The sequence below is a fragment of the Poecilia mexicana genome, unplaced genomic scaffold (assembly GCF_051168715.1).
Source record: "Poecilia mexicana isolate PSO_F unplaced genomic scaffold, ASM5116871v1 scaffold_19, whole genome shotgun sequence".
NCBI lineage: Eukaryota > Metazoa > Chordata > Actinopteri > Cyprinodontiformes > Poeciliidae > Poecilia > Poecilia mexicana.
The window spans coordinates 15,754,716-15,779,359 of NW_028263388.1; the positions used below are offsets into that span (position 1 = coordinate 15,754,716).

Here is a 24,644-nt window from a genome sequence, read left to right on the forward strand (position 1 = left end):
AGTAATGATTAATATGAAAATGGACAAGCAAAGAAAATCCAGGAGCAGGTATAAAAGCCATATCTATTCCTGGCAGGTATAATTTTAACCCCTTTGTAAATTAAACTAATTAACTTACAATGGGTTGAAAACAGCAAGAATAGAATTTGTTGACGACAGTATCAGTTGTAAGTAAGTCAACATTATGAAGTTGTTCAGAAAACGTTACATATCACATCTTTCATTTGGAAATATTCCCGTTGTTCTGTAATTCAATCTTTTTTTCAGATTCCATTAACATATTTTTGTTGTTGGGATATTTCAACTACTTAAAACAATGCGGTTTATCTGCTTTCCTTCTGCACAAGCCGCTTTAATTTTGCTTACATATTTTAAATGGTTGAATTATTGCGTAACCAAAAGATGCATTCCTACTGAAGTTTGGATATTTCGGCATAAAGAAACGTGACCGTTTGTGTTTCACACGGGAAGGGGCAGATTCCAGCTTTTATCCCTTGGATTCTCCGTAGAAAAGTAGTGGCATGTTGTATCAGTCCGCCACAGCTCCCTGTTGGACTTCTTTTTCCAGCGGAAGATTTTTTTTTTGTCCAACCGCGCGGCGCGTTTGTTTCAGGTGGAGCTGAGCGGTTCACTCAGAGGTAAAAACTACTGACAACATCCAGGTAAGCTTCACCTCGTAGTACGCTTCAGGTTTATTTCATGATAAATCCACGAAGGCTTTCTAAAGAAATATTAGTTTTTAGTTGGAGTGTGCGTTTAGGTTTGCGTGTTTTTATTTTTTTATTTTTATTGTGTTTGACGGGCTCTACCAGCTGTGTCTGTACAAGGGGTCACGCTATCAAGTCAAAGTATTTACTTTGAATCAACACTACATTGAGTGGTACGTTTAATGTCATATTTTTATGTTTTCTTCAAGTTTTAATTCATGTTATTACAATTTCAGTTCATTAATTATTTCTGACCTATTTCAAGCTTTTGGCTTATGTTAAGTTTTTTTTTTTTTTTTTTTTTTTTTCCAGAGCTGTATTTGTTTTATAAAAGACATGTATGTACATTTTTGTGGATGGAATACATTTAAAGTTAATTAGCTTATTATTTAAATTTAAAAGTGATTTTGTTCACTTTTAAATTTTGAACAAAAGTGATTTTGTTCACTTCTTATCCTTGGTGAGACACTTTCTGTTGTCTGTTTTATTTTAAGCTATGTTCTCGAAATGCTGGTTGACTTTAAGGAAAGCAAGTAATGAACACAGAATAAAAAACAGGTTATCCTTTCCATTAACTTTTTCATATAGGTCTAACTTTACAGCTTTTATGTCTGTCTTTCGTTTATGTTTAAGCAGAACATGATTTGATACGACTACAAGCTTAATCGCATGGAAACCAACCAACTTTCTTCTTGTCTTTTATTATAAATGAGTTGTTTTGCTTAAATTCGTTCAAATTTTTTCCCTTATGATCTTTACAAATTAAGCAGGGTTGTTTAATTAACACTGTCATTATTTATTAGAAAAAGATCAATCTAAACTGAGAAAAACATCTCCTTCTCCTCATCTGAAAAAGAGATGCTTAGAGCTAAGTAAGTACACCCCATGACAACCACATGAAGCAACAGTCTGACTTGATCCGTCTCCATCAACCTTGTAGAGGAAGTTTCATTACTCTTAATCAAGCTGAGATCCAGACTTTGACTAAGCCATTCCAGGATCTTGTTTGTTTGCATGTTCTGCCAATATGCTGTAGATTTGCTTCTGTGGTTTGGATCATTGTCATGGTGTTGATCCAATTGGGACCAAACTGTCAAACAGATGATGTCACATTTGAATATAGAATATATTTGTTTTCAGAGGAGTATTTATTTCTACACTCTGTCTATTTTTGGTTTAATCTTTCCATTTAGTGAGTAATGTTTTTTGTAAACTTGTGATTAGATTTTGTCATTCTATTTTATCTGATAATTTTTTGTACAGTTTTCTCAGTACAGTTTTTTGCTCTTTAATCCAGTTTGAGTTTTCACAGAGCTTCCCCTCGTCTGAGTTACTTTATCTCAGTGGATGGAGAATATCATTTCTGAATATCATTGTACTGATGGATGCAGTGGCATGTTAGACATTTAAAAACCTTGCAAAGTCATGGAACTAAACCTTAGGTTTTCCACCTTGCATGTTCAGAAATGCTATAAAACATTTGTTGCTTTAACTCTCTAACAGCAGAGACACTGTGGAACCGGGCGTAGGAAATCATAATAAATATGAGCTCTAGTTAATGACCCTAAAACCTTGGTCATTAATTAAAATGATATGACTTATGTCATTAACAACCTGGCAATATGACTGGGATTGTACTTTTGCTTCTTTCAAAATGATTTATGGATTCTGGTTCCATGGCAGCATCAATCAATATCAATATGATTAAAAATATAATCAAAAGCAATGTTTGTTTTTTTTTGCCATTTGGTGACCACAGTTGCATTTAATAAACCCGCTGTATTGAAGAAAGTCTAAAATTTAAGTCTCATTTTAGAGTAATATGGACACATGTCAATATGCATCGACATGTGTATTCCCACAAAAGTATACTCTTGGTTTAAATGTTATAATAATAAATGCCACAAACTACATCAAGTTAACTGCTTTTACCTACCTCGTTACCTCCTGAATTTATTTTTTCATTTGATCATCTGTGCACTCAGTACTAACGTCAGCAGACACAGGAAGAACAGAAAATATCTTTGTTCTAGAAACATCCTTGGTGTGATTGAATGATGGGACATCCGCCACCACACTTGCATCGATCCAGCTCCGAGACTGGTCTGAGTTCAGTGTAATTGGATCTGACGACGACAAACGGGAGCAAGCAGCAGACGAACAAAAAGCTCGACTGTTCCTTCACAAAGCAAATATTCATCTTTGTGTGGCTCATCGAAGTGATTTTTAAACAGTATTGCTTTTTGATTTAATCGGAAAACTCCGTTTTTTTATGTAGCCTACAGTTCGTATCAGTACAGCCTGTTACTGATTAACCTCAGGGTTGGGAGAAACTCCACTTGTTGTCTGGTTTCTATGGTTTGTAGGTGCTACAAACCATATCAGTGACATTTCTTTCTGATTAAATATTTTCAAATCAAAAATATGTAATCAGAAAAACACTCCAGGATTGTGTGTCTAAAAGTGTGTTTTGACTCATATAGGTGGAATATTTGACTGATTGGGTGGAGACCACAGTGTTTCACAAGAGTTACCTCTGATGACGTATTGTGAGTCTTGAGTTAAAACCATCCCAGATCAGATCCTTCTCAGTCACTCCCTGTCTTTCTCTGTGAACAGGTACAGTTCCATCCACAACTTGCTTTTGGCTCCATGGCTGCTAATATGACCCCTCAGGGCTGCGGCCCTGACCTGGACTCCCTCTATTACAACCTGTGCAGCCTCAGTGCTGTCTGGGGCATCGTGGTAGAGGCCGTAGCAGCAGCTGGCGTCATCTTCTCCTTCGTGCTCTTCGTTTCGCTTCTGGCCAGTCTGCCCTTCATCAAAAACCCCAACCATAAAAACTCCATGGCTCTTCAGGCCAGCTTCCTGTTCTGCACTGCTGGACTCTTTTGCCTGACATTCGCCTTCATTGTGGGGAAGGACTTCTCCACCTGTGCCTCGAGAAGATTTCTCTTTGGGGTGCTGTTTGGCGGGTGCTTCGCCTGCCTCCTGATGCAGTGCATCAGGCTGAACATCTTGGCCAGGAGGAATGCCGGGCCCCGGGGCTGGGTGCTCTGGCTGGGAGCGCTGGGGTTGTGGCTGGTGGAGGTCATCATCAACACCGAGTGGCTCATCATCACAGTCGTTCGCCACCCGCTGCTTCCTGTCAATGCCACCACTGAACCCATCAGAGCCACGGCAACACCTTGCAACATTGCCAACCAGGACTTTGTCATGGCGCTGATCTACGTAATGGTTCTCATCCTGGCTACGGTCATGGCAGGTCTGCCCATCATGGCGGGCAAATATGCAGAGTGGAAAAAGGAAGGTGGTCTCGTTCTGGTGACAAGCCTGATCTCTGTGGGCATCTGGGTGGCCTGGATTGTCATGTACGTGTATGGGAATGAACGAACTGGAGGCCCGACGTGGGACGACCCGACGCTGGCCATCGCCTTGGTGGCAAATGCTTGGGCGTTCCTCATCATCTACACCATTCCTCAGATTTGCTGTTTTAATAGCGACGACGAGATCGAAGAAGACTACGGGGAGAACGCGTACACGAACCGGGGAGTCGGATATGAGACGATCCTGAAGGAGCACACCTCTCAGAAAATGTTCATGGAAAATAAGGCTTTCTCCATGGATGAGCCAAGCCAAGGTAAGTGGTCCTTATATCTATTCAAAGCTTTTGCTCAAAGGCTTTTTATAGCAGGCACTCTTGAATTCAGGATCCCAAGAATCTCAAGAATTAGCAAATCGAAACCACAGAGCTAAGCAGAGCTTTATTTTTTTTTTTTTTTTACTGAAACATAAATTACAAAAAATATATTATATCCCATTAAAAGTGGACAATAAAGGAGGTGAGGATGGTTTTCAGTTTCTATACAATTTGTAAATATTTTCTATTTAATATACAATCCTACCTATTAACCTAAAAAATGTGGTGGTATTTGTATTCACTCCCTTGACCTAAAACTACCTGTTGCTGCAGTTAACTTCAGGTATAACCCAAGGAAGATATGTAAAGATTTTTTTTTGTAAGTTTTGCTAGAAGAAAGTTCTAAATTTGATTTAGGTAAAAACTTTGACCAAGTCATTATATGTCATGAATATGCTGATCCATTATTGTAGCTCTGGCTGTATGTTTAGTATCATTGTCCTGTTGGGAACTTTTTACATCCTGTTATATAATTTCTTTCTCGATTTGCCTGCAAATGGCTCCGTCCATCTCTATTGTTGTTTTTAAATGACCTTCTCTGTCTCCATTAATAAAAGCATGCCCACAGCAGGGCACCACCACCATATTCCACTGTGCTGATGGCACGGTACAGTGGATAATCAGTGTTGGGTAGCTTTATGCTTTTCACAAATTCGTAGAAGCCTTCCGTAGCAGTGATTACGGAATACTTGTACTTTGTGTTGGGTTATCACATGAAATGCCCATAGAATACAATTAAAGTTTCTGTTCAGTCTGGTTAAAGGTGAGGTCCAGATGATATTAAAGCAAACTAAATAGAAATATAAGACAAAATGTACAAATTGTACATACATACAAAGACCAAACAAGAAAAAAAAGTTTAATTAACTATTTTGAATGACGCTTTTTTTTTTTGCTTTTACTGCTTTTACTCAAGTACTGAAGTGAGCTGTTGCTTGTTTTCATTATAAAAAGCATCAGTGAATTCCTCTAAAAACTTATTTCTGTCAGTCCAAGAACAACACAATAATTCAAGAAACGCCTAACATTATTTAAATAATGAGTCACGACCATATTATGTGCTTTTCTTGAGTGATTGATGATATTACCTAACCAGTAAATATTACTAAGCATTTTAGATGACCTCATGTTCATCTGTATGAGGGGCGTTTATGGTTTCCACAGAGCAAATACTGGCCCTGTCAACAGACTGGACAATTTTCTATTCTTAAACACCCTGATAAGTGAAGGGAGGTAAAGACTAAAACATGATGAATCATTCACACCCACCGTCTCCTCCTTTTAAGTATGTCATCAAATCTTGCCATCAAAGCTTTATGTCCACATCCTTATCAGATTTCATTTAATGACGTGTGCGTTATGCGACTGTTGGAAGAACACCAAAGCAAACAGAAAATATTCTGAGAAGGTTGTTTCCTGTCTGCACACAGAATGCATTGCATTGCAGAAATATCTGCGCAAATATCTAATTCTGAGAAATGTACTGCAAATTCACCAGCGGTGCCAAGGTTTGATGATTTGCTTTACATATTTTATATGTGGAGAATATTCTTGGTTTATACAATGAGGCTCATAACTTTATTCCTACTGAATTTATCATTTAGATTTGAGGTTTTTTTTTTTATCTTAACACAACTTGAACTTTATCAAATGTCAGTGAATATGATCTGAAACTTTCAAAGTTTCAAATTCTATTAAAATAAATATACTGTTGGCTATCTAGGATATATTGCATCTATATAGTTATAAAATTCAGTGACAGCTTCTGTTTTCTGACTTGGTCAAACATTGATTCCAGCTGCCTGAAGTAACAAACGTCAAAGAATGTTAGAATCAATGTCAATATATTTTCTTAAAAAAGTAGGATAATAACGAGCAACACAGTTTCACAGTTTTATGGTATTTGCACTAAAAAGAAAGCAAAATGTATAACATGAAATACTGATTATCACCAGTCCTCTACAATATAATTTGATGATTTTTGGTTTTTATGTGTAAACATTTAGAATGTAACTGACCGGTACCTCCTGGGAGTACTTTCTGCAAATGTCTAGCTTGTTGACCAATTTGCTTCCGACGGCTACTGTTGTCAGCCCGTGAAGCTGTTTGAAAGAGATGGAATGAGGATATCTAACTTGACCTACTTCCGCACACAAAAACAAGAGCAGGTCAAACTGGAACAAAAGCTTGACAATACATTTTTCTCTAAAATGCTGATGTCGTCATCTTTAATTTGACTAACTATTAAAGATGCACAGAGCGGCGTCCTTAATGATTAACTCCTCACACATTCTGTTTCTCTCTGAGCCATCAGGAAACATCAGTAACACCTGTTACCCTGCCTGAAAAATTTGACCTGATTACTGAAGGTTTTAGCAGTGTTTTTGTTCGCCTCAGATGTCGACACCCTCCTCTTAATGAGTACCCGTCGCCCCGCTCTCTGCATCCAGTTCCCACTAGACACATCGCATCCTGTGTTTGCACTATTTCCGCAGAGAATAGGGCGTGGCAACGATTTTGTCAGAGGCAGAGTTGTTTGACGCGATAAGGTGTGAAAAAGTAGCAATTGTTAGGAAGACCGCCAAAAGCAAATGTACAATTAATGTCTTTCTGCCTTCTTTGCAGGAAACAAGCCTGTGTCTCCGTACAGTAATTACACTGGTCAGATGCGTGCTTCGGTCTACCAACCAACTGAGCTGGCTCTCATTACCAAAACAGTTGGAAATGTGAGTATTAAATGTTCCAAAGCCACATTTGAATGTGCCATCTGAGTTGCGGCTGCAAAGCACACTTTAACACACACACACACCAGCACCCAGTCTTTTCAGGCTGTAGGCAAATAAATATGGAAATCGGTAACCTTTGATCATTAAGGCATTCTTTAGTTGGAAAGTGACAGAAAAAAACAAATGAGATGGACAATATTCAGGGTATAGTGGAAGACACATGTCTGTACATGGAAAGGGATGAAAAATTGTTACCCTGTAACTCTTCTCCTACTAATTAGAACAAAGCAAACCCAGACACAACAATAAGTCAGTAATTGGCGGAAAGAACATTGGTTGAATATGATAAAATAATATTTCAAATGACATTGTGCATGTTATAAATACATATACACACAATTAGATGAACAGAAACGACTTCATAGATTTGAAACGTCAAATGTCACGTTGGGAAAAAGCTGCAATCATTTACGACATGATTCGAGACTGCTGCTGCATCCATGTCTTCAACGCATTTATTACAGGAAGTAAAAAATGCAAAAACAGAGAAACGGTAACTTACACGAGCGACCACAGAGACACAGAATTATTTGGAAAACCGTCCTGTTTTGTTTACCAATATACATGAATTGATACGCTGTGAAAAATGGAGGCATTGTTTTAGATATTTAAATATCTAAAATTTTGATGTGTTAAAATGACGCCAAAGAGGAGTACTATGTCATTGAGCTGGAAAAGATAGCTTGAATTATGACGTGGGATTGTAGAGAAAGCATCTTAACAGCTTATTTTTGTGTGTGTGTGTGTGTGTGTGTGTGTGTGTGTGTGTGTGTGTGTGTGTGTGTGTGTGTGTGTGTGTGTGTGTGTGTGTGTTTTGTTTTCTTCTTCTTTTTTATTTTTCTTGTGCCTCTTGTTTTTACTTCACACAGCAACAACGCGAGCAGTCCTTTGACATGATCATTCCCAGAGCTTCCATGGCCTCTGCGGCCAACAGCGGGAGCAGTACCCCCTCAACACACACCGAGCCTGGGAACACTTCACGCTCACAGACAAGCGTAGGTCAACCCTCCGCTCCTCCTCCGACACTTCCCCTTTTTTTCGCAGTCCTCATTATCTCTTGCTGCCCTCCAGATGCCTTCCTATTCTACGTTTCTGAGCATGTCGCTCTCTCAGCTCCTGCTGTGTCCATGGCAACTTCTTCTGCAGTTTGACCATGAATCACTTCTTTGTCTGGATTTTTTTTTCTTACCTTGAGCTGTCTCTTCTTTCATGGCCTCGTGTCTCATACCTGCTCTGAGCAGTGCTCAACACATATTTTCTTTTCTTGATCAAATAGAAGAAATAATTCCAGTAAAAAAAAGGGACATTGGTTGCTCATTATCTGTCTTTTATGGGGCTGATTGAAAAACTAAGTCTCTATGTCTTCAAGTTTATTTAAGAGGCTCTGAGAAATTTGCAGTTTTCCCATTTGTTTAACAAAACCCAGTGCTGGTATAAATCTGTTGAAATCCACAATCCATACATTTCTATTGATTAAAAGGGTTAACTGTTAAATAATTGAAATTCATGGTCTTATTGCATAATATTTTGTTAGAACTCACATGTTCAAAGTCTAACATTGTGTACTATGCAGAGGGTAAAATAAATATTGAACATATAACAATTTTTAATAGTAAAATGTTTCTAATAGTCCTATTGACAAGAAATTCTCACTAGATGTTGGTAACAATCCAAGTAACCAAAACCAATAAGTTTCGAAATGAAATTATGTGTAACAATGTGACATACTATAAAGTTCCTTTTCTTTGGATTATTTTGTGCAAACTTTATTTACAAACTTATTTCCACTAACAGACCCTAGTTGACTTCGACTAGATCTGACTATTAATCAGATTACTTGTTGTTAGACAGTATTGACTAGAATCAATTAATCAAATTTAAATACAACAGCTTACGAGGACATTATTAAATATACTTTGAATCTGTTATTAAGACTCAGTGTTGTTACAAGATATCTATTCTATTCTTGTGACAACTTAAGGTGTGAAATGACTGTCTATTAAGGACAGTTGTAATCATTAGCCATCAGTTAGCAACCAAAGTCAAACCAGGTGTGACATAATTTGCTGTCAACATTAAAACAGGTCATAATAAAAAACTGTCTAAATATATATTTATAAAAAGTGTTAGCTCTGAGGATAATGATGCTGTTTACTAATAATTGATATGTCATCAGTGATCACTGTGGTCTCAGATCATTAATGGTAATATCAAGACACTTTTTATTCAAACTTGAAGTTTGAATAAAAAGTGTCTTGATATTACCATTAACAATCTGAGACCACAGAGAATGCTGCAGTTTCAGAGTTGTGTTTGACTTAAATAAATAACCACACATTTGTGTTAGGACAGTAATATTGTATCGTTTGTTATACAGAAATTCTAACATTTCTGTCTTTCTCTACAGGGTCAAAATTCGAATAGGACGGCCCAGTGGTGATCACTACTCTACACTTGCGGCTCGACTCGACACCTGCTATAACTTTGTCTCATTCCTTCTCATTTGCACTGGCTGACTGTATGTTTGCTGTTTTTCACGGTTCCCTAAGCTGGCTCTAAGAGGAACCCTATGGGCCCCGACACATGGAGGTGAATGTTAGATCACCCGGGTGATGGCAGTCAGATAAACCCTCTATTGACTCATCGTGCGGACCACTGGGTGTCGGACAGTAGAGGGCTTAATTCAGAGGAGAAATCCCAGGGATGAAGCTGTGCTTTCTGCAACAAAGTCTTTGTTGCAGAAAGAACAAAGACTTTCTGCAACTGACACCATTTGCTGACAAGGAACTTTCAGCTCTCAGCTGCAAACACACAGATGCACAAGGATCGTGCTGACAGTGCAAGAATTTTTGGGACACAACGTACTCTATATTCACACTTCACTTAATCGTTTAATCGTTTTCCACCCGCCAAAATAAAAGAAACCAGTTGCAAGTGCTTATGATTAATGGCTGCAGAAATGTAGGTTCGATTGTAGGAGTAAATGCCACTAGTTTTGTCTTCACAAAATTGAATTAATGTAAATACAGTATGTTTGTGTCGGTATCATTACTTATGCACTGCATGGAAGTATTGTAAGGGTGTGTATTGTAATTCTATTTAAAGTGCTGCTGTGTGTTGTTTAATTGTTTTAAATGATTTCTACCAATCAAGCAATCATGAGATTTCAGAACTGAATGGCTGTCTTGTTAATTTGCCTCTTTCTTCGGTCATTAAGTCACCAACTTTCTCTCACGTCACATTTATTATGTCTGAGTCTCGCCTAGGTCTCGACTCGTCCCAGGACGTTCCATTTCTCTATTCTTACACAATTATTTTTGGATTTTTTTTTTTCGGTAGGTTTTGGATCATTGTCTTATTGAAGGGTCCTGTTATGCTTCAGCTTCAAGTTTTTTTTTTTGTTTTTTTTTACAGGTCTCAGAATTTCCTTTAACAGTCTTATTCATGGTAGAATTCACAATTCCTGGTCTCTGTGCTGGTGAACTGGCCCAGTTTCTCCTTCAGCAAAGTATCCCCATCATGACACTTTCGACTCCAACGTCATATGTAAATGAATATATATGGAAAAAAAAATAAAAAATCCAAAAGTGTTTTACAACATAACCATGAAGATAAGATACACAAGCACAGACAAAAATAGTTAAGCAAATTGCCATGTGAGTGATGCATCAGGGTTTTCAGTGATCTCTACCGCAGACACTAGTGCGTTGTTATTGAGGGAATTACTACCGTGACCGACAGGCAGGCAGAAAACCAGTTTCACCCATCAGACATTTACCCCGAGAGTAAATATTGAATAGTTTCAAGGGAGCAAATCAAGTCAGTAAACTCAATTCCTGTTGATCATTTACTATTAAAAAAAACCCCAGATAAACAAGCTAAATATAAATGTACTCATCTAAAATCTTCACTCACAACGATACCTACCTTTATAGACCAATTGTTGGCTCGAGTTGAACGTCATGTATGGATTTTTGTAAAAGGCAAAAAGAAAAACTGCACCACTGTTGATTCAGTTAGAGCTTCCTCAGCATAGATAAAGCTTCTGCTTTTATGGTTGTTGTAAAACACGTCAGGATGGGGGATCATTATCTGTAGTGATTGATATGCTACTTCATTGTATTTACGTTTCAAAATCTTATCAGTCTCATTAATAAAATATTTTCCTCTCTCTCTCTAATCTTGAGGGACTGTCGTCCTCATCCTCACAGTAAGGATGCTCCTCTGAGGCTGGGATGCTGTTAGTTCCGTGGTTCAGTCTGAGGGTTTCTTTTGCTGGAAATCAGGCCCAAATCACACAAAAAATTAGATTGTGGTCTCATGATCAGGCTTGTTAAATAGATTAAATCTCACCACTGATGGTGAGATTTAATCTATTTAATCGACTTCACTTCCATCTTCTCCCTTCATCCTGGCTCAGCACTAGCACTCGCATACATCATCATGGCTACAGAGTGGATTTGCCACCTCTCAGATACTAGGAAAAATAGATTTGCAATTTTGGTTCCTTTCGCTCACACCTCTTAGACATGCATGCTTTCTGAAAAGGAGACACAATAAATCAATCACATTCAAAAGCTTAGTGTGTTTAACTTGATTTCTAACTAAACAGCTGTAAATGCTTCAATTACTTCACACTGACCATCATAAGAGCTTCAACTGTGGAGTAAAAAGGTTATTTAAGATAAGTGGGAAAGACAGTGAGTCAAAGCTGGATGCAGCAATGAGCTGTTGGGACAGCCAGCTTCTAGCTTTTTAAAATATTTAACACATTATTATCCGCCAACAGTTACGAAGTGTCGCCTGGTTACGTAATCATGCTTGGGTTTCCATGTTTTCCAACAGATCGAGAGCCTCTCCTTCAGGCTCATTTCTCATTGTCTTCAATAAAGCAGCTCAGGCTGCTTGCTCCTGACGTAACGCCCTGTTGTGGGCAGAGATTTGTGCTGGAGCCACCTGCTGTGGCCTGATAACCTTCAGGTGTCTCTAGGAGATGAGGGGACAACAATCTGCTTCTGTTTTTAGCCTCTGTAACGTGTTTTCATCAGGAGGTACAAGTTATGCAAAGAAAGTTCCTGCTGGGGCCAAAATAAGTGAAAACTTCAATGATATAAAAAATAAATATATATATATATATATATAATTTTCTTTGAAATTTGCCTTTATGTCCAGTCAGATCTTTCTGTTGTTGTAAATAAACAGCTGAACTATCTTGCAGTTTGCAGGTGTATAGGGAACACGTTTCTCTATTTTTAATCCCCTCCCCCAAAAGCTTTGGACAAGATTTTCATTTGGGAACTTGCTTATGTGTCTTCTTACAGTTGTGAAGGATGGCTCAGTTGGAAGAGTAGTTCTCTTGTAGACCAGAAGTTGTGTGTGTGTGAGGCTAGCTTTTTCCTGCCACGTGTTGCTGCATATACAGATACATCAATATTGATATTTGTGAGAATTACCACATTGGAAAGTGGTTAGTAAGACTATGTTAAATTGCTGGTATGAAAAGATTCACTCTAAGAATACAGTTTAACTTAAAAATGTTATTAATATAAATAAATAAACTGATAGGTACAAGTTATCTTTCTGAAATCTCTGTAAGAAAGTTAAAACGAAGCAATTTCTGGAAGCGAATACATTTGGCTGATTTTGCATAAATAAGCTACATTGAGACTGAAGTGAAGTTAATTATGAGAAGACAGATGATAGGTATTTACAGTGCTGTTAAGGTTTGAGTTGCACAGTTATATTTTTTTTATGTATTTGCAATCAAAATGTAATTTTTGGTTGTAATATTTTGTGTAAAAGTAAGGAGGAATATTAGTTGGAGGATAGTCAAATGTGATGTTAGAAACCCAAACCATAATAACCTGAACTTAACAGCAGTTTGCTGCTGCGGGAGGATGAAGGGAATACATGGTTCCCAGAACAGCCGTGCCTGGTAGTGTGAGGGATGTCTCACTGTGAGCTAATTGATGCTTGGAGCTGAAGTCTGCATCCTGCTGATATCATGCAGAGCAGCTTGTGCAATCACTTAGAGCAACACAAACACAGTTTGTGATTGAGACCTGGAAATAAACCGGTGAAATATGAGACAAAAAGCTGCATCTACTTTAATATCCTTGCACAGTGTGCTTGCTTAGCCGCAAGGTGTACAATGACTAGTTGTTTCCATAATAGGTGAGGCTAAATTTCCAGAAACAACAATTAGTTAGATAACCAATTCAAACACCAAGCCCAGTGAGTGTTTCAGTGTGTCCACATTTTACCAGAGCTCCAGGGAGAATTCAAGTCCTTTGTTTAGTTTGTTGTAATGCTGCATTGCCAACAACAGGCCCAAATTTGGTTTTTACAGCATGAGCAAAGTAAGACATGTAGATTGACATATGTGGCATACTGTCACATTACATAAACAAGCCTCGATGATTTGAGTGAATAGTAACAATGTACTGTGTAATTGTGAAGTTGAAGGAAAACTAACTCAAGTTTTCGTTTTGTCACAGATGTATTCAAGATTTCTTACTCATTTACTCGTAAACAAAATCAAGTGCAACAAAGTGCCTTGACTTTATTGAGCGTACAAAATCTATTTGTAGTTTAACCTCTGGATGAGTGCAGCTGTTCTTTGAAGGTATTTTGAGAACAAACACCATAAGACCAAAGAACACAGCAAAAAATGTCAATTAAAATAAGTTAAACTTTGGGTTTGTAATGCTACAAAATGTGAAAAGGTTCAATAAACTACAAATATTTTTTTTCAAGGTGTAGTACATATTTCTAAAGGTTATCTAACTCTCTCCACAAGTTTCGGTATTCCAGTCATTTTTGTGGTGCTGCATAGTAATGTGACTGTTGAATGTAAGTACGAGTTTTAATAGTTGGGTAAATGTTTGTTTCCACTGCGTTCCTTTCGTCCGTGTTTTTTTTTTTTTTTTCTTTTTTTATTTATCCGACTGATGAACTCAGCCCAGTAAAGTTGGCAGCACTTATGTGGCGCAGAAGTCAAAATAACAGCCACCATCCTCCCAAAGAGGAGCCCCCAAAAAACCGCCACAGCATCCAACACCGCAGGCTTTTCTCCAGACAAACAATTTTACAACGCTCAGTTGCATGAATGCTTAAGTCAAAGCTGTTACATGCCGGTGCTTCTACTAAAAAAAAAAAAAAAAAAACACATAAAAGTGTCTCTGGTCAATACCTGAAGGCCTCTGATTGGTCACCCCGCCTGAAGCCTCTCAGAGCAAAAACACACGACGCATTCTGCTAGCTGCTGTTTCTCCGCTGCCACAGACCTTCACTTGACCTCATGAGCAAACTGGAGAATGATTTACCAGCAGGGTAAACATACGGTGAAGTCACTAACACTGTGGTTGCGGGGTCATTTTGAATGGCCACATTGATGCAAAATGTGGCACATGAATTAAAGTACATTTGGTCACTGAAACATAACAAAGGAAAAACTTGAGCATCATGATGCACCTTCCAAACACAAGTGAATTGGCCCGTCGCAGAAACAAACACCTATTTCCTGTTTCTTCTTTATGCATAAAAGCCTGGTATTTATCCAGCAGGATGAAATGCAAATGCTTCCCTCTAGTCATTGGTGGATTTGTTTAGCTATGAAAGTTATTAGTTCTACCTCGTAGAACTGGGTAACCCTAACCCTATCAGTACCAGCTGTGATGTTTGCCTGATTAACCAAAGAGATTCCAAACCAGAAGAGAAGAGGAAAGTCACCAGGAAGCAGATCCTCACGCTCTCTGGACTCTACTGTTGAATGTGCTCTTTCATGAGAGTCCAGATAAACGTTCCTGTTGCACTTCCTGGAAGCTCCTGTTGTTCCCTGCAAAACATCTCTTCATTGCTCACTTTTAATTGGATGTTTCCTATGTGACTCTGCTTTGTTTGTTGTCAACGCGTCCTTTGGGGGGAAAGCTTTAGTTGTACCGTGAGAGTCATTACAGAATTTGATGAGTCGGTTCAAACAGTTGGGTGTGAGGTTTTACAAAATGATGGGATGTTTTGGGTTTCGGTGGAATACCTTCATTGGTGTCTTAGTTCCAGTTCAGGACCCACAACCGTTTGGCAATGAATGCATCAAACATGCTGCTTTCTTCTGAGACATTATGCAAAAATCCAAAGAAAATCAGCCGATAGGGAAGAAGATTGTAGACTTCCATAAAAGTTTCTCAAACTACAATGATTTCTGAGATGTGTTGTTGCATTTTCTCAATATTATTCTCATATTTAAAATTTCCACACTTTAAAACAGCTCGCCATACACTGAATTTTCTGCAGTTTCTCACAAACACATTTTCTCCTGATTGTTATAAGTCGCCATCCAACCTGTTTCTCCCATTAATAAAAGCTCTCTGGCTGCATACAGTGCAGTCTTTGTGCGCTCTGGACAAAGCTGGTGCTGTTATTCTGTCAGGAAAACTTTGAAGGATACCTGAGGACTAAAACATGTCTGAAAGTTTTTAATTGCAGCCTGAGCTACACAAACTGGCTGCAGATTATGCTTTTGCTTCATTTCAGTGTTGCATTTGAGATGCAAGACTTTTTTTTTTTTTTTTTTTTTTTTGCTTTAAACACCTACAGGAAGAATAGCAACCAGATTTTTTTTTTACACTTACATGTGACTGTACAATGACTGATTAAAAATGTTAAATGTGCAGAATGCAACTCCATCCATCCATCCATTTTCTTTACACCCTTGTCCCTTAGTGGGGTCGGGAGGGGTTGCTGGTGCCTATCTCCAGCTAACGTTCCGGGCGAGAGGCGGGGTACACCCTGGACAGGTCGCCAGTCTGTCGCAGGCAGAATTCAACTGATATGTAAATGTGTTATTTTTTAAAAAAAAACATGATGTTCATTCTCCCCTCTTCTAGTGTCGCCCTGGGGAACTTCCATATCGCCAATATCAACAGCTGCTTTGGACAGTTTTTGACCAAATCAATAAGGACATTTTACTTGTGGGAATTCAAGAACATCTACAATAAATTAAGGGTTCTGATCTCAAGTTTTACAATCATCCCATTTCAGTAAAATAACAATTTGAATAAATCACTGAAAATACTAAATGAATGTGCCTGAGTAGTGTATTTGAAAACTGATTAGCTTTCTTTCTTGAATGCAGTTTTTCTGTATATTTCTGTACAATCTCCTTAGGCATACACGAGAAGTTGTTTCGCAAAGCTAAGCAAAATACATTTTCAGTTACATGAAAAATGTTTCTGTTGTGCAAATCGCATTTTTCTTTTGTGTGTGTGTGTGTATGCTGTGTGAGATTTGTTTGACTTTCCTAGAACACTCCTCTGTTTGCACAGATACCCTCTGATGTCTGATTGTTTCTCCACTGTGTCGGTTGGCGGCTCTGAGGTATGAAGCTTTGTGTGAGCTCCTGTCTGCCTGTCCTCTGGATGAAATCACAGGGGAGATAACGCAGCTTGTCACCATGGACACAAACACTGAGGTCTGTGGGGAAGTTGGCTCGCAGCACAAACACACATTCACCTCTACACGTTTCGCTGACTGACTCAAACAGTTGATGGGGCTGCCGTCATTAGCAGAGAAATACCACATCAGAGGAGGGTTTGCTTCCAGGTTCTTTACTGACCAAAACCAGTTCAATAGAGACTCTTTCAGACTAAGTTTGTTTTAACTTCAGTCAGTCTCTAATTTTTTAGAGGTTTCTGCTTTCTTTACATAACCTTTAAAGACCTTCACTTTCCTGTATCAGAACTGGAACGATCATGTGGTCGTCAGCTTCCTCAACTAATTTTTTTTTAATCGCAACAAAGCAGACATTTACATACACTGTGTAAAAAGACACATAACCACTTGTCCATCCCTGTCTGACTTTGCTTAGGATTGAAGCTTTTTTTTTTTCCTTTTCCAATCATTGGGATTAGCTTTTTTTTCTTTGTCCACAGGAATGTTTAAGTATTTTTTTTAAACAATCTTCAATAGTTAACATTTTCTTAGTATTTGGGAGAATTGGATATTAAACTGTATGACTTTGGTCAAATGTTTGGAGCATGCTTCCCACAACAGCTTCCTGGAATTTTAGCCCATTTCTCCAGGCAGAACTGGTTAGACTGAGCCAGTTTTCTAGGGAGTTTTGGTTGTACACACCATTTCATTTGGCTTTTTTGATGGTCACACCCAAAATATTGACTTTCTTCTCCCAAAGCTACTTTTTAAATAATTTGGTGGCAGCCTATGGTCTTATAAGACCCATTTAAGCTCAAACTTTTGGTTTTGTTCTGGGACACACATATCTCAAACTCACATCAATATGACACAGAACATTTGGGCAAAACTGCTGCTAATTTCAGCCCATTTTCTATGTCTTTCTGTGCAGTAGCCACAAAAAGTTACCACAACAGAATCCAGTTTTTTATTAGGCACATACTGAATGTTTTAATTAATATTTTTTCCATACATTTTGAAAGTCTCATTGATAAAAGCAGTCTTGAATGGAACCTCTGTCTTTATAAAGCTGCGTGTTGTGTTCAAACAAGACAAAAAAAAAAAAAAACAGCAGAGGATGAATGATGACCAACCTAAATGGAAATTCTCTTTCATGTTGTGTTTGTTTAAGTAGAACCAGAGACAATAATTACAAGAATAAAATGTACAATGCATTCTAAAGAGCACTGCATACATGGGACAGCGAGTCATAAATTTGTTTGTCTCGACCTAGATGATGCTGTTCTGATTAGACATATTCACCTCCCTGCAATTAGAGCCACCTGTTACATACTTCATGGCAATGAGAGAATATGAAGCTTAAGTTTATTATAATTCCTGACAAAAGACTGACCACTTATTCTTATTTATTAATAGGATTGATAAAGATCTGTTTATATATAAATCTTATTTATATATGATTTACATAATACTCTTAGTCACAGAAATTTAAGTAGCTGATTTGGATATTTTCGTGTTACTATTTGATCTTTAAGTGAGCAGAAACTGAGATGTAGAGATGATGCCATCTGGCGGCCACACAAGAGAAGTGGCGTTCAGCCCGCCTATCGACTATGTCAAGTTCCCCATTGGTTAAAAAGAATGAAAGAGTAGAAATTGATTGGTTATATAATTTTCTGTCGACCAATCAAATCTTGTGTTTACAAGCGTTTATGAAAGGTTAAAGTTGAAAATAGAAGTGACGACACAGTTTTTTTTTTAAGGTTCCAAATTGTGAATTTATTTAATAAGAGAAGCGAGAAGACTGATAAAAACGGTGGATAAAAGGAAATGAAACAAGACATGTAACCGGGAGACCCGCAGACCGGGAAGATGTTCTGTTTCGGTGTTAAATCCGGGAGGTCGTCGGTGTTTTTACACAAGGTTGGATGCTAAGCTAACACCTGCTTTATTACACTAGAATCAATTTTAGTTATGTTTTTCATACGTGTATAAGACAAGAAGTGTCCTTTAGGTTTTTTCTACCAGAATGTTCCTAATTAACAGACAAATTATTCATACATTTGTGAATAATAATTAATAATAATGTATCAATAGTAACTGTATTTTCACATAATTATTTTAACTTTTGACAGTTATTAACAAGGAAGGGTTTGTTTTCTAGGCCGCCGTGCATTATTGTTAATAAATTATGCCATAAAAGGAAGCCATACTTTGTAAATAACTCAAATATATGTATTGCTAATCTTATTACCCGAAAAAGATTGCGCCTGAAACGTCTCTATGTATAATCTTCCATTTCCATGCCGTTTACTTCTTCTTACTAGACTAACATTAGCAGTTTATACACCTAAATATAAAGTAAGATCAGCATAAACATATAGAGATTAAAATGTAATTACATAAAATCAACGTATATCCTACTTATACTTGATGAATTAAGGCTGACTTACATCTGATAAAGCCCAAAATTCAGTTTCTCAGAAAATTTTAAAGTTGTATGCAGCCAGTAAAAATAATAGTGGATTCTTGCACTTCATGTTGAGAGAGCAGATATTTATGTTTAACACTAAATGTACTCATTAAAATGGGTATTTCAGTTAAGTTTAAATGTGCTGACAGGTTGTTGCTAACCTAACACAATCTCTTGATTATTATGTAATGAAGGATGGAAACATCTTCTTTTCAACTGAGTGGAGCTTCAAACTCCATCCTGCAATAACATTAATTTAACCAGATATATCTCATTAAGATTAAAAATCTTTTTTTTTTTTTTTGAAAATCACAGTTGTCTATCTTGCCTTTAAATTTAGGCAGAGCATATTTTTATAGAGACATTTTACAGTGTTTTAATCTCTGAAAAGTCAAACTTGGTTCATTTTATCAGTAATCAGCTAATAAACTGCTGCTGTTTTTGGAAATCTCTTACTGTTCCTCGCCTTTGAAATGGAAAACCTGATAAATAATGAAAGCAATCTTGTGTTTTCCAGATCTTCTTTGTTTCCTTGTTACACATGAAAGCTCATCGCATCAGTCTCTGTCCTCTACATTTATGGAGACGTTGTCTCCATAGTGGGATCATTCGTGCTTTGCCAGCCGGACCAGAATCCTCTCCTCCTACTGCAGTGACAGACCTGGCTGACAGCGCCTCCTTAGATCAGAGCCAGGACTCCTCTTCTACTTGGTCCCCTGAGCAAGGACCCCCACCTGCTCCCACCCACTGCTGCATGAGTGGTTGCCATAACTGCGTTTGGATTGAACATGCGGAGCAGCTCCTGGCGTATTATCACGATGGAGGAGACAGAGCGCTCGCTGCCATAGAGGAAAATGTTCTTGACGAGAATCTCAAGGCATATCTTAAGATGGAGATCAAACTGCTGAAAAAGACGTGATGCTTTCCATGGACTCCCACCTACCTCATGTGGTCAGAATTTCATTCAGTTTATGGGCTTTATGTAAGCTCACTAAGTGACTTGTGTTCTGTTTTTTTTTCCCTGCAAGCAGCCAGAGAGTTTTGACAAGAAAATGTTGAAGCGTCCTTTGGCATTTTATTGATAGATGAAATCGCATTGTCTCTTTTAGTCTCCTGTAGCTTTAATTCACAAATGCACCTTGTTTTTTGAAAATTATCTGTGTGTAATTTTGTTGTAATTTAATTATATTCTATTATAGTAAGTTTCTCAGAGATTTTTGTTTTAAATAAAGTCTGTTCTATTTATTTATTTTAACTTAAAGGTTCCTACTTGTTTCTCCCTTCTGGGCACAGAGAAATAGTCCAAATAGCCAAACAAACCTATCAGTTATAACTAAAAAAAAAGGAGTAACTATCTGCATTGTTCAAACAGTAAAAAGGCTGTAGGAATGAGCTGCTGTTGTCTCGAAGTGTCGATTCAAAATCAGTTTTAAATTTTGCGACTTAAACCACAAATCTTCCTCCAAAAATAAGTTGCGCAAGTGAACAGGTAGGGTTTTTTCGCGTGAGCTGTGTGTGTCAAGAAATATGTCGTGATGATGTTTGAGATAATGGCTGAGGAAATGGCACACTTTCTAACCTCAAAACAGGAAATTGCACTGCATGTTCATGGTCAGTCATAGCTTCACTTGGTAGAAGTGGTTGCGAAACGCACTTCTACAGCTTTGAGTTTTCATCTCAAAGCTGCTTCCCCACTATTTCCTATCTTGCTATGTATGCTGATTTAACACATAAAAAATTTATTAAATAAGTTTAAACATGAGTTCCACTTAGATATTGTGGAAGTCTTCTCTTTGAAGTACATGTGTTACTTTTGATGCACAGGAATAATGTGTAAATTGGGATCAGTGGTGTGGAATTCGCCGTCTTCTGTAACGTCTTGACTCAACAGAAGCCACTGTCTTGTTTACATTTTTTTCATGACTATCTAGAAACTATATATCAATGTATTGAGTCCCTAAGTGGTCACCGAATTATTAGCTAAGATTAGTAAAATCTTTTCATGACAATGGGAATGACGGAGTAATTTTGTGATTGTATTTCTGTGGTATTTTCATAAGTTTGAAAATGTGCCACAAGACTTGACGTTTATTAACATTTAGTTGGTCATCTCATATTTCAAGTTTCATCTATAGTCATTCTTATTCTCAATAAGCTTTATTTAAGGGATTAAGTTAGAGTTTTGAAAGTAGCGTTTTGTGGGAAGCTTATGACTATTGAGTAATGTTACTTTATCAGGGCAGATTTTCATCAATTTTTGTCTCAGCTCTTTTGTCTCAAAAGATATTTGACCCACAAATATCTTTGAAACTAACCTGTTTACCCAAAAAAAAAGCTAAATTAAAAAAATAATTTACAGCAAGATATCGATTGGTCATAGCTTATGATAAGCCTGCTTGGAAATCGGAACTTTGTCTTCAAGGAGCCAAAACCTGAAGGATGTTAAAGCAGTGTGTGTCTCATATTTATGGGATAACTCAAAAACAAAGGCTAAGAAAGTTTTATGGCCAGCAAAACTTGGTTCAGTTTTTTTTTTTTTTTTTTTTTTTAAATATGAGCAAATAAGAGAACCCCCAAATTTTAAAACTATATCATCCTTCATAAAACATACAAATTAATTAAAAAGTGATGTCCTGCTTTACAATTTCAGTAGTGCATCTATACAGCTCTTCTGATAGGTCACGAAACATTCAAACATATCAGTGACCGCTAGAGGGAGTCCTAAACCCAGTGTGAAAGTTTTCCTGACTACTGAAATATTTTCTGGATTTTTGTCAATAATTTCATTATACTAATGCCACCGGCCCCCATAAAATCAGTTTCCCTGCTGGTTGTCATAAAATACAGCTTCTAACACATTTAACTAATAAAATCAAAAAACCCTTTCTGTGTCACTGACTTGCACTTCAAATATTTATCTTCCAAGTATTGATGTTGTCCTGATGTTAATAGGATTTAGAGGATTGATGGAGGCACGTGCCATTATTGACGTCTGTCAGTCACTTGGCTGGTGAGCGCTGCAACCGGGCTGCCGTCCCTCACGTCCAGATCACCAGGGTAACGGTGACCCTGTTCTCATGCTCTGAGTCAGCACTAACGTAGTAATACAATACACTTGTACGGTGTTAATAATACAGTGATCAGTGCCGCAGCTCCTGCCTTGCACAGTGATGCCCTGATCTGGGTTATGCATCGGATTTTACTGATCATACACAGCAGTCTGAACTCGATGACTCTGAGAGTGTCGGATAAAGTGGAGACAGATTATCGCTGATGCCAAGGCTCCAGTTTCACTTTGCGTCATGGCAGTGTGTGTTAATTAGGTGGCATAAATCTACGTAGATGTGCTTTCGAATAATTAAAATCTTCATTCGTTTGGTTGTTGTCAACTTCAACGATGGCAACAAAATAACTGAACGCTTAGCAGGTAAAAACAAATATATCTGGAGTTGTGTTCTATAATTTTGGTCATCCAGAAATTCAACAACAGATGTGGGAAGAGTTCAAGACGTTCAAATGCAGAAAGTATTTGTTAAATGAGACATAACAAGCCAAGATCAGGGCCCTGCTGGTATGACCGTAACTTTTAAAGCTATAGCTTATAAGGGTACCTTATATAACCCTTATATGGGTACTTACTGGTACATTCTTTGCTTTATGCAGATGATTTGGTTGTATTGATACCATAAAACTACGACCTTCTCTCCAAAGTGTGATATAGTCTTTTGATTTTGTTAGAAATTTTACATATGAGAATATTTTGTTACTGTCCTGGTGGATTAAAGGGTTTCACACATTATGGCAGTGTAAAAAAATAAACTATTTATCAGAATGCTGTACCTTTTCATATTTAATATAACTGTTCTGTTAACACAGTTCATTCACCTCTGTAAAACAACAAGAGTCAAACATATTTTCCCTTCTGACCATCCTGCTAAGGGAATAGCGCAGGCCTCAAGTCAGCTGCACAGACAGCCTGGAGTCAAGGAAAAAAATTCACGGCAAAACAAAAGAAACATTCATTCATCCATCCATTGTCTACTTGCTTGTCCTTGCCTGCAGGGTTACAAAGGGGTTGGTGCCTATCCCCAGCAGTTATTGGGTGAGAGGCGGAACACCCTGGACAGATCACCAGTTCATTGCAGAACACCACAGACACACACATCTAAGAACAGTTTGGAGACACCAATAACCTGACTGTCATGTTTTTGGACTGTGGGAGAAATCCAGAGTAACAATGTAACAGTAACAATACTGCAAAACTAAAATAGATCATGGGTGTTTTTAAAGCTACTTTTCTAACATTTGTATTTTACTGAAAGTCAGAAATCAGATTTGGTAAAGACCTCACAATCGTCTATTCCATGTTTCATTGACGTGTTGTCTTCAGTGAGTAATCTAACTACTATTAACAGTGCAAGAAGACAATATATGCTTCAGCTTTTGAGGAATTCAATCACTAAAAGATCATGTCCACAAACATTCAGCAAAGTTAATGTCTGCCGTTTGCTACACTAGGAGACACGGTGTCAGAAGTAAACTGTTTATTATTGTCATTTTCACTTATATGAGTGGTAGCCAATTTCTGGGTGAGGATTTGAGGAAACTCCAACTTTAGGAAGCTTCCCTGTTAGATATTTGCATAACAAATTTGGAAATTCTTTCACACCTGAACACAAATCCAGCACAATATAACGTCTTCTAACTGCTAGCTTAGCTGCACTGCTAAAGTTAGCTTGCACATGAATGACAAGTACAGATTCAGCTATTTTTGTGTTTTCAGTTTTGTCGACTCCGATGACTGGTGCAGTTGAAAACATTATGAACTTGAAAAAATATCTTTTAATTTATTTATTTTCTGTTGCTGTAGTCAAACTTCTGTTGCATGAATAGCATGTTACGTTTGCAATGTATACTGACCAAAAAAGCCAACTCATATATAAGATGTGAAAGCTACAGCATTTTTTTTTTCTTTTAATAATGGATAATAAAGTATTATCTGTCTCCAATTTGCGACCTTTCTGTCTGTTTAAATTGTAGAGTATTTCTTAGGGTAGGGGATTTTAAAGTCGCAATAAAACCAGCTTGGTTGGGAAAACTTTCTATATGAACACAGCAGATGTTGGAGAATTGCGTTGCAAACAGCCGGGGAAGATTCTGGCGGCTCTAGGAATCTTCCTGTGACATTGATAATCTGCATCAACATAATCTGGTCTGAGTTATCTTGTCCTGCATCCTCATTGTCTTCAGTCAGTAGTTTAATTACCTTCCTAGTGCTGACGTGAAATTTCTGGAAACCTTATAACCTTATAAAATTTCCTACAAAATATAACAGAATCTGAAAATGGGAGAAAGCCATAAAAAAAGCATTTGAAGGCTTAAAATTGACAAATTATGTGATAGAAATGGTAATTTAAACAAGGTTTCAACAGATTTCTTGAGTGTAGATGAGCCCCTTTTACATTAAAAATAGGCACAACAGACCTCTTAAGTAACAAGAGGTAGAAATGTTCGGTTAAAGTCATTACAGATTTAATGTACAAAGTAAC

General features: G+C 37.6%; 2 protein-coding genes across 3 annotated transcripts; both read left to right on the forward strand.

Moving 5' to 3' along the window:
- The first annotated feature begins 485 nt into the window (after positions 1 to 485).
- gprc5c (G protein-coupled receptor, class C, group 5, member C) lies at positions 486 to 11,373 on the forward strand. Of its 2 annotated transcripts, none has more exons than XM_014994809.2 (5): positions 486 to 662; positions 3,327 to 4,347; positions 7,033 to 7,133; positions 8,063 to 8,188; positions 9,601 to 11,373. In XM_014994809.2, the coding sequence occupies exons 2-5, from the start codon at positions 3,360 to 3,362 to the stop codon at positions 9,631 to 9,633; spliced, it is 1,248 nt and encodes a 415-aa protein (XP_014850295.2). In that variant the 5' UTR covers positions 486 to 662; positions 3,327 to 3,359; the 3' UTR covers positions 9,634 to 11,373. The 2 variants fall into 2 exon arrangements, with proteins under 2 accessions (XP_014850295.2, XP_014850296.2); XM_014994810.2 differs by lacking the exon at positions 486 to 662 and adding an exon at positions 669 to 880.
- A 6,948-nt stretch (positions 11,374 to 18,321) lies between these two features.
- Positions 18,322 to 20,350, forward strand: oxld1 (oxidoreductase-like domain containing 1). Its single transcript, XM_014994808.2, has 2 exons — positions 18,322 to 18,545; positions 19,613 to 20,350. Exons 1-2 carry the CDS (start codon positions 18,495 to 18,497, stop codon positions 20,012 to 20,014), a joined length of 453 nt encoding a protein of 150 aa, XP_014850294.1. The 5' UTR covers positions 18,322 to 18,494; the 3' UTR covers positions 20,015 to 20,350.
- Positions 20,351 to 24,644: the final 4,294 nt, after the last annotated feature.

Coding starts and splice junctions, on each gene's coding strand:
- gprc5c (XM_014994809.2), top strand. CDS start 3,360: ATGGCTGCTAATATGACCCCTCAGGGCTGCGGCCCTGACCTGGACTCC. Junction 7,134..8,062: donor TTACCAAAACAGTTGGAAAT/GTGAGTATTAAA, acceptor TACTTCACACAG/CAACAACGCGAGCAGTCCTT. Junction 8,189..9,600: donor CTTCACGCTCACAGACAAGC/GTAGGTCAACCC, acceptor CTTTCTCTACAG/GGTCAAAATTCGAATAGGAC.
- oxld1 (XM_014994808.2), top strand. CDS start 18,495: ATGTTCTGTTTCGGTGTTAAATCCGGGAGGTCGTCGGTGTTTTTACAC. Junction 18,546..19,612: donor CGTCGGTGTTTTTACACAAG/GTTGGATGCTAA, acceptor TGTGTTTTCCAG/ATCTTCTTTGTTTCCTTGTT.